Source organism: Aulostomus chinensis, chromosome 5 (genome assembly GCF_037954235.1).
Source record: "Aulostomus chinensis isolate RoL2024-O1b breed Wild chromosome 5, RoL_Achi_v1.0, whole genome shotgun sequence".
NCBI lineage: Eukaryota > Metazoa > Chordata > Actinopteri > Syngnathiformes > Aulostomidae > Aulostomus > Aulostomus chinensis.
This window is the reverse complement of record NC_141324.1, coordinates 21,932,591-21,942,893: the sequence shown is the minus strand read 5'-3', so window position 1 is coordinate 21,942,893 and position 10,303 is coordinate 21,932,591. Positions and strand designations below refer to the sequence as shown.

Here is a 10,303-nt window from a genome sequence, read left to right as displayed (position 1 = left end):
TGGGACCCACCGTGATAGGCCAAACGTTGTAGCGTTTGTAAAATTTCCTATCATGAAACTTCATCAATGTTTAACTGTATGTACTTAGGCCTCGAGGGCCCTCATGGTGCCTGCAGACACCTACAAACATCACGAACATGAACTTTGTGAGTGCAATAACAAATCATACAAATGCTTTAGCAGAATACTGCATTAGCATGTGGACAGTGTGGACATTTCTCCATCTCTTATATTTTCCAAGAAGAATTTATGTAGAAACAATGCAGCTACACCCGTTTTTATTATACAGTCAGTGGGTTGTACACCGACGTGATTACGCTAACAATGCTGCTAACTAGCTGCTAGACACCCTGCAGGCATGTTGACTGAGCTGCAAGAGTGAGCACCATTCCAAGGCAATTTTAAAACTCTGAATATGACAAAAAAAGGAGAACCAACACACAGATGAAGAGATGCAACATGACTCACCAGGAGACAGACGTGCAAACTCATTTACTGTGGCTTATTTGATAAAGAAAAAGCTGCACAGACACATCAACTTATTAACTGGTGTAAAGAGACACCCCACCTATTCTTCTCAAGTTGCTTCGTATACATCCAGCCGTATGTGAGTTGACTTGATCCACAGCAATCCCATCCAGCTCTTCTAATACAGTATGTGCAATTGCATGTTCCATTCAGGTATCAGCCATTAATCCTCACTACAAATAAAGAATCCAACAGTGATGGTGGCTGACAGTGAAAAGGTTCTGTACAGTACCATAAGAAATGCAGAGTCTGCCGAATCTTCCTGTGCATCCGGTGGAAGATGAATTTTTTTTAAGCTTTAAATCTGATCAAAGACCTACTTGAGGTCGAGCATATGTCGAGAGGCTCACAAAACCACTTGCTCCGATGTCAATCAAGTGTGAAATTTGAAGGTCGTCTGGATATGGAAGGTGCATTGTTTGAAACCAAAGCCCACGAGTAGCACTTTTTAAGAGTCTGCACCACCCTCATGTGAGTCGCCCTCATGTGATCCACCTATGTCTAGTTCATGATTTGAGTATAACCTGCGTTTTTTCGCGCTCCCTGACCAGTTTGATGTGACCTCACTGCTAAATCTACTTTTATGGTGTTCAACCAGCTCTGTGTTACATTCGGTTTCCTCTGTGTCTGCTGTCCTGTAGTTTGACTGCGTTTGACTTACTAGACAATTTGCTCTGATTATCAGACTTCATTGTGGACTATTTCTTGCCTTCTGTGTGATTAGCTGCTTGTTTATCATACATCTGTACTTTTTTTTGTGGAAGAGATTCAGCTTTCTAGTTTTCTAGTTGAATATAAATCAGTCCTCAAAAAAGAGAAAAAAATTTCCTCCTCCTCCCACCTCAACAAATCCGCTGCTAGCTTGGATATCGCTGTAGTGGTTCAAGTGCAGATACAAAGTACATGTTGCTGTGGACAAAAGCATCTGCTAGTGAAATTGTAGAATTATACGGTACTATATTTCCAACAAGCATGATTATGTTGAGGCAAGAAAATCAAGCCATTTGTAGAGAACAGATACAAAATCATATATATTCTCATCTTTGTGCTGACTTTATGTAATTAAATCGCACAAAAAAAACTTGCTTTGCGTTGAGCACGATTGTTTTTGGTGGAGTATAAGAAACCCTTGTTTTAAGCTCTGTCAGCAACCCATCACAAGTAAGGGTGTAGCGATGCTGGTGACTCTTTATCGGCATCTTGAAATGAAATGAATAAGAAGGAATCTTTGAGGTAAATGTCTGCAGTGTCTCCTCGGGTTCAGGGCAGAGAAAGATGGTCACCATCCCAAAGGTCAGGCCACTGAGTACACTCAGTTTTGACAAGAGATGATGAAAGAATGCAAATGTACAATTTAAAAACTGAAGAGAATGATTATTTAGATGTGAGCATTATGGCTGCACATATATCAAGATCAGGCAAGGCTTTTATTAAGCCATTTAGACAGACAATCGATCTATTCCGGTAAAAGGGGTCAAAAGCATTAAAACACACAGAGTCCTCTGGTCAGTGGTCAATACATGTTTATGTGACCATGTGATGAGTTGTAGCCTATGTGAGAAACAAGAGGCGTTTGTTTCCGACAATGTGAGAGCCCGCTGGTGGATCACACCCCCTCACTCCCTCACTCCGCTGCGCTTTCCTCCGTCAGGCAGCGACTGAAGCAGCCGGAGAACACGACCGCGAGGCGGGGAGAGGACACGGAGCAACGGCGATGGCGAGCATCAACATGGGGCCGAGACCGATGCTGCTGCTGGGGCTCGCCTGGATCCTTATGGCCGTCCAAATGGCGAATGTCCGGTGTCTGAACGGAGACGAGGACCAGAGCCAAGACACCGAATGTAAGATGAAGAGCGTCACCGTGTCGGCGCTACCGTTTTTGAGGGAGAACGAACTGAGCATCATGCACAGCCCGTCGGCCTCAGAGCCAAAGCTGCTGTTCTCCGTTAGAAACGATTTCCCTGGAGACGTCGTGGTGGTGGACGACCTGGAAAACACAGAGCTCCCCTTTTTCGTCCTAGGTGAGTTCTTGAGACGAGCCGGTTCGTCAGCCGCTAATTGAGCAGAATAAAGCCCCCCTACTCCTACTATTACACCGGAACAGCTGTCTTTTAGCCTAGGCCTTGCTACCAAGCCAGGTATTGAGTTAAAAACAAACAAACAACTAAAACCAAAACGTCGGCCTACGAGGACAAGGCTAGTTATCCGAGACAGTTAGCTTCCGTTATGTTTAATTAGCAGCTGTCGCTGGTCGATAATTAGCCTGTTATTGATAACAGGAGTATGCTAAAACATCATTTAGCTCTTCTTATTTTACTTAGGGGCTGCTTAGCATCACAATGCTAGCAGAATTGTGTTTGTCTGATTGCCAGCTGTGTGTGTGTTCGTGGGAGCTGGAGTGAAGTCACATTCATGTGTATGTTCTCAGTTAACACACGTGGTTGGGCTAGCTAGGTGGGTAGTGAGTCTGCTAGCTGGTGTCAGACCTGCAGGCAGCCATGCTCCTCTCACCTTAGCCTGCAACTACAGCTGCAAACTTTGCATAGTGGGAGTTCACTGGTCGCTGTCCATGGTGCTGAATCTCCTCCGCTGTCTTGCATGATAAGCTCAGAGCTGCTGATGCTATTGTAAGAACCCAAACAGGCTGAATGACTGTGGTTTGCAGTGCATTGTGGGACTTTGTGTAAGTTATGCGAGTGGTGGACTTGTGCAGGTGCATTTGTCTTGGATTCATGCAACTGATTGGAAAGTGGCTAAAACAGGTGGGTTACAATTTTTTGACTACGGTTGGATTAAGTTGGATTCCTCCGTTTGGGTTTGACTGGTGTCATTTTGAATCACCAGCAGTTTTTTTTTCTACTTTCATAAAATACTAAGACTTGATGTTGTTGTCCTGCAAATTTATGTCTTAATACTTCAGAAAGGGTAAAGCACTGGTATGACAACGACACAGCAGCTATTACTGACATCAAACATGCTCTTAGTATTTGACTACGATCCTGTATTTTCTCTTCATTCCAAAACTGCATTCAGTGGAAGTGCTCAGCCATCCCATGATGTAGTAGCCGCTCACACTGCTGTACTCCTCCAGCACTCAGGGTTTTTATCTGTCAGTGTTGTTGTAGGTTGTTTTGGGCCCTCTGACCTTTATATTATTGGGTTCCCACAGATACAGAGTCTGATCTCATACTTTCATACTTAAATGTGAATTGTTATGCATCCAACACTGTGAAAACGGCAGCAACTGTAATCTGACAGTTTCTTGGTTTAATACTGACGCTTCTCCTTCAAGAGGATGAACTTGTAAGATTCAAATATTGATGTCATACTTGATGAAAGTTTAACTTAGGAAAACGGCTCAAGCAATTAATGTGATGCAATTAGCTTCAGAGAGACGGTCGATCTTGTTGGAACTACAGGAACCATCAACATGTGCCTGTTAGAGGGAAGTTGTTTTTCTCAGTTTTAGTGTTCATCTCTGACAGGAATTTTCGTGCAGAGCTATGTTTTATAGACGAGCTATGCAGCACCTGCTGGTGATGGCAGATAGGTATTTATGAGTGACACGAAGAGACGAGCTATTGAGTGACTTGGTTACCTGGTGGCATCTTATTTCTAGTGGCAGGTTTCAATTAAGACTCTGACGTACAACATATCATGGGATTCCATGAATCATTCACAAATTTCTCATTCACAAGAGGCCAAACTATTGAGTGCATCAGTTTTCCACAACTTTTGTGTTCAATGATTAACATCTAGAGAAGATCATTGGAACAGACTGAAATTGAAACTTTTGACACTTGGCAATTTCTGTTTACTCCATCTTAGAACTGCAGTTACCTTGATAGTGAAACATAGTCGGGTTAAACTTGATGACCTAAATCAAGATGGAGGCAGAGTTTGTTATCATTTTTAAGCGCGTCATTGGTGACACCTTGAAGTAAACATTAGAAAATCAGTGACAAGCCAGCAGACTGCACTGTTTCAGCAGTGTGGACAGTGTTATTTATATTTCTGTTTTAATTAACAGACATATTAATATTGGGAATAGTCCGATGATGGTCCCTGATGATATATTCACTATAATCCACGCCTTGAGACCATGGCAGCTTTATGAATAGTTTGAATGGTTCATTTAAAAGCCTAATTAAGACAACAGTTAATTTCGTATGGGGTGGAGGGAAATAAGTTTTGGCAAATAAATGCAAAGAACAGATCTCTCAGTAGGGGTCTGGAACAGTAACGAGTCTTAATATCTTTCTAGTGTTTCCTTACATAGCATTCTACAGCAGAACCGAAAAACTTTTAATGAAGATTCACACTGGGGAGCTAACAAAGTTCCACATTTGCTGCCCAAATATAACAGTCGAGCAGCTGCAGCCTTATTATATTTGTGTGTTTTTTGTTGGTTTGTTTCGTTTGATGCTTCATTTGTTTTTGCTGCCTAACAAAAGCTTCTTTACCAGCTTTGAATTACAAACCAGTACTTGCTGTTGTTGTGTAGGTGTCTTTTCAGGAAGGAAATGCAGTTTGTGTAAACATTTTATTGTAAAAACAGCAAAAAAACAAGCATTAATTTGATTTTCATTAGTGTTTCAGCAGGAGGGTGCTGCATCTCTACGCCGTCAGCTCTTTTACACAGCCTCTTCACAGTGGGAAGACTGCACTGTTGTATATAAACTGCATGGAGATGGAAGGGAGGGGCAGAAACCAGTTTGTTGCCTTCTTTGAAGATGAGTCACAGGATGGGTAGTGTGCAGTAGGCCATCCAGGGGTCTACTGAACTACTGAGGAAGTTCGATACACTCAGGTTATCTTCAAATTACCAGACAAACCACAATCCAGATTAAGTGGAACCCTGACGAGAGGCACTGACTCCTGAAGTCAACCGGAGGTTTTCAATGCCATTTCCTCGCTGGCATACATTATTAGCATTAGCAATATTAGCATCTCAGTCTTTAATGCATCCTGAGCCTGACTGATTAATCTCTCCGACTACCTAAGCCTCCGCTGGCGGGCGAATGTAAACATTCCCCTTGTGCCAAATAAGTGTGGCTCATAGTCGTGCATGTCAGCGAAGACCAAGGCGGGTTTTATCTTTCTCAAAGCAGCTGGAGTAACTGGGAGACTCTCCCACTCTCAGGTCCATGGCATCCTCTTAGAGTCTTGACGATATTGTCCATGAGATGTGATCGATGCTTCTATATATACTGGTTGTGTCAGAGCGTTGAGTCTGCTCTGGAGCGGGTCTGTAGTTAGTTACCATAGTGATATACTTGGATGAAAGGAGAACCCCCAACCCCAGGCTGACCCTGACATTACCTGGCGGACCCTCTAATTCTGCTACCAAGTGCATGCACCACCCTCACAGCTGACTTATCCTTTATTGTCCCCTCATTTTATTAACTTTAAATCTGAATATTGATATCGGACATTTGTGAATCCTGTTCAGAACAGTAGGAGATTTGATTGGTATGTGAATAGATCCTTATCTTTACCCACTCCAGCTGTGATAGCATACAGCTAACCAGAGTTTGTGTCTCCCCACGTGTCTGCTGTGCTGTCTCCTCACAGAGAGCTTCACCGGGGGGGTCTCCTGTAGACGCGCTTTGCTGGTCAGATTGCTTTCATCATCAGAATGGTGATCACAACTAACTAACTAACCTTAACCCTAACAATCCAGAGGTCACAACAATCATTTACCGTTCGCCTGACAAGTGTGATGGTCTGGCACTTGTATGTCCTGGGTTCCTAGAGCCCAGTGTAGTTATTGTGTTTACAGAGTAGCTGGACACAGTTTATTATGACATTTGTATTTAAAATTTCCTTATATCAGAAAAAAAACAGCAGAATTTAACAAAAAAGAAAAATTGAATTTTGGGAACCAAATAAAACTGAATGTGTAAAATACTAAAACTGCCCAAAGACAGTTGATGTCTCCCCTCTGGTGTCTGACCTTAAGCCGGTTTGAGCCTGTCTGAGCTTGCATCTTTCACGATGATATGTTGTGGCACTTCATCCAGCCTCTTTGCATTAATAATGAACAGTATGACAACATGATTAACATCATCTTAGGTGTGTTTATAACCAAACAAACAAAGCCATTAGTGTGTGTCTGATTGGCTGTGCTGGCAGCATGAACTGGCAACATGAGATGATGGAGGAAGAGAGGGTGTGTGTGTGTGTGTGTGTGTGTGTGTGTGTGGGGGGGGTTCCTAGAAAGTTGGGAGGAAGATATGAGATGTTCCAGAGAGGTACACGCCCCCTTACTACACACACACACATGCACACTTAGATTCTGTTGAGTTAGTTATTTCTCTCTTGGTTTATATTTTTAGTGTACATGGTCACATTGTGTCCTTTTCCTGCAGTTTTATTTTTAAAATTGACCAGATTCATTATGCCATTAGCATGGGGACTTCCTGTCTGGCTCCATCCGCTCTGTACATGTTCCTAAGTCGTGTTTCACTACACTGTGTTTTGTTGTTGTTGTTGTTGTTGTTTTTTACTTTGATAGAATGATCCAACGGCTTTGTGCATATATATGAGTGGATATATTGGCCCACTAGTCATTGCTGTTTATGATTTCATTTAAACATTTCTAAAACACCCCATAGAAACTTGTTAAAGTTTATTTCGTTCTTTCATTCACCCACTTTCAAACAATTAGGATGGGTTTTTCCAAAGCTTTTTGTCAATGCTTTGATGCTGTTATCCACCATGTAAACTTGTTAGTGCTCAAGAACAAATTAGATTAATTTAGTTACCTCTCAAGCTTATAAGCTTAGAGTGTAAGAAAATTAAAGATGGAGATTTGATTAAATGTCAGCTCCTCGTCCCTCCGTCTTGACTCGTATCTCGTCAGGACGCCACCCCAGCTAACCTTCAAAGTTTTTGAAGACCGTAGAAACTTCGATCAGTTTTTTTTTTTTTTTTTAAGGACAGACTCAATGTTCTCGTTAAAGGCAAACCTTGAAGCAGTGTGCCTCATTTTGAGAAGAGAAAAAAAATGCATCTTGTTAAAAAGGCGTGCTGAGATTCTTTTATTTTTCTTTGCCTGTCAACCTCTTTGAAGTAACATCATTTAAAAAAGGGAGCTGCTTTTAAATACAGTGTGTGTGTGAGTGTGTGTGTGTGTGTGGGTGTGTGTGTGTGGGTGGGGGGCTGGTTTGTGTGCAATTGAAATTCCAAATTTTACTTTTTTTTTTTTTTTTTTTTACAGTGACTCACATCATTCTAGCCAAATTGCTTCTCTGTGAATTCTATGGAGCAATTTGGAAAAAAGAGGGGAGACTGCGTGACTGACAGTAAGTTTCAGGCGCAGGAGCGCAGCCACTCGTTACTGTCAGAGAAGCACAGATGCACTATTAAGAATTTCACCCTTTTTGCCGTTATGTTCAAACCTGTGCAGGAGGTAAGGTAATAAAGAAACCTGAGCTGGTTGTGCTCTCACAGTGATTTGCAAATCTGGGCCAGAGGCTTGGAAAGAAATCAGCCCTTAACTGCTCTCTGGAACAATAATTTGGCTGGTACAATTTAGCATTGTGCCATCAAAGTTTTGACACTGTTAGCAGGGAAATGAGCATTAAACGCCAATGTGATTCTACGTAACATGTCATCTCTCGCAACTTCAGAGCAGTGTGATTCTCTCTGTATGGCGTGTGATCCAAGGGAACACATTCGCTATCTGGCCTCTGGATGAGGGGAATCATCAAGATGGCAGAGCAAAGATGTGTTCACTCAAGATTGCTTGGTCATTCTTGTTTAGTTCTTGGTTCTCAGTGAAACTGGAGCTGTGTCGCCCTGTGCAATTAAAACTGTCTTAATGCACTAGCCTGGTAATGAATATCTCAGAGACATCTAATTACTGTCCATGTTGGGTGTCAGAGATCCTGACACTGAGCTTAGTAAGCACAAAACTCATTTATTGGATTCTCACTAAAGTGCTTTTTTTCGCAGTGCAGAAGAGCGTTGAATAATTATGGGCCAACTAAAACTTGTCAGTAATCTATCCATCCGTTTAAAAAAGGAAAGTTTAAGCTTCCTCTCTGGGGCTTTGTTTGATACCTCACTGGGATTAAGACTCACTAGGTCCCAAAAGTGTGTTAGCAGTCATCAGACAGTCACTTCAACACTCCAAAAAATAAGAAAACAAATCTGCATCGTCCTTTAGTATCTGGTCACCACAATGCTGAGACACTTTCTTCCTCGACTCAAAAAAATGAGAAAAATTAATGTTGGATTACTTTGACAATTGACTGGTTCTCCAAAGGCTTCTGGCCTTTTTTGTTGTTTTCATCTGTAAGTAGTGGAAGCACTTCAGACGCTAAATGTTCAAGCTATACTGTTGCGCTTTAGTCTCCATCTTCTGGCAGTTATATAAACAGTTGCTAACACATGATTACATCATAGGCTCCACCCTAGCCCAGTCCATTGCTACTGTTTGATATACTTTTATAAGAATAAAGTTGGATTAACAGTTATTTGTCATTAGCCTGCTGACTGCAGCCCCTCTATGAACTGTTGTCAACGAAGGACAGATCATTAAAAAAATCTAAACTCTTCCGAAGTATCGTCAGATCCAGAAAGTACGAGTTCTGATGCCAAGAGAAGAATCTATAAAAACGATGAGCTGATAGTTATCACTTTTGTTCCTCTACACATAGTGTTCATTTCAGTCAGTCCTTCCAAATAGCTTCTCTTTTGCATGACAAGAATACACAAACCTTCATGACAGAATGATATTTACAGGTCAACACACTGTGTTATATTCTGTCATCAAGAACTGTGGATGAAGGATTCCAAGTTTGCCAGTTGAAAAGCAGACTTCTAAGCCACTCGGTAAAAGCGCCTCTTTGCTGGCTCATGAATAAACTGCTGCTTTAGGTGTTTTTAGCCTCGTTGCCCACCGACTAAAACAATAACACCACAGAGCACAACTGTTGTTTGAAGCCGTTTTTAACTGCTTTTTACTGCTTTTTACTATATTTTCATGTGAACTGTTTTTGAAATGCAAAACTACGATCACAGTAGCCTCACAGCTTTTAGTGCCCTCAGCTGTTTCTATAGTTTTGTTGGCGCAGTTACAACCAGAAATCTCAAAGCTCAGATAATATCGTTCAAAAGGTCAGATGGGTTCCTGTGAAGCATGTCATTGTACTGTGACACACATGGTTGATGAACCAGGATAATTTTATTCTGCACACTAACACTGTTTTAACTTAAAGTGTAAAGGCTGCCTTCAATTTTATTTTGAATGAATTTGAAAAAAAGGAGTTGAACTAGTTTTGGATTGATTCATAACAAACTCTCCAACTGAAATACTCTTGAATTGAATGTAGATCATGGAGTTAAGATAAATGAATGTCAGTTCAGCTCAATAAGACCGAGTTTAAGAGATGTTTCGTTTGAATTTAGTTGGATTTGTGCAAAACTGAACCGTGATCAGATTATTTTCCTAGAGTCACCGATTTGAGTAAAGCAAAATTAAGATTAATTTCTTAGAAAAGTTACGTTTGGACAACTATTGAATTGATTAGAGTACAGCTGAATTAAGAGCAACCTAAACTGATTAAAAAAAGTTCAGTTTTGAAAAATGACAAAATATCAAGACGCTTTTTTTTTAATAAAATTAAAAACATTTTCAAGGGAAATGCAGAAATTGATTGGAAACTGCTTTTTTAATGTCTAGAATGTTATTTTCCAGATGAGAAAACAACTATCCTGTGCTAATTCTAATTAATACTAATACTAATTGTCATGGGCAGCACGGTGG

General features: G+C 41.1%; 1 protein-coding gene across 4 annotated transcripts in view; it reads left to right on the top strand.

Annotated features, from left to right (window-relative positions):
- Positions 1-2,061: 2,061 nt before the first annotated feature.
- astn1 (astrotactin 1) overlaps positions 2,062-10,303 on the top strand; it is a 304,706-nt gene continuing 296,464 nt past the window's right edge. For 2 of the 4 annotated variants that reach the window (XM_086203888.1, XM_086203886.1), the window contains exon 1: positions 2,064-2,549. In XM_086203888.1, the coding sequence (XP_086060014.1) occupies positions 2,243-2,549 (307 nt within the window). In that variant the 5' untranslated portion in view covers positions 2,064-2,242. Of the gene's footprint in view, positions 2,550-10,303 lie in introns of all 4 variants that reach the window. The other 2 variants (XM_086203885.1, XM_086203887.1) reach the window with 2 other exon arrangements.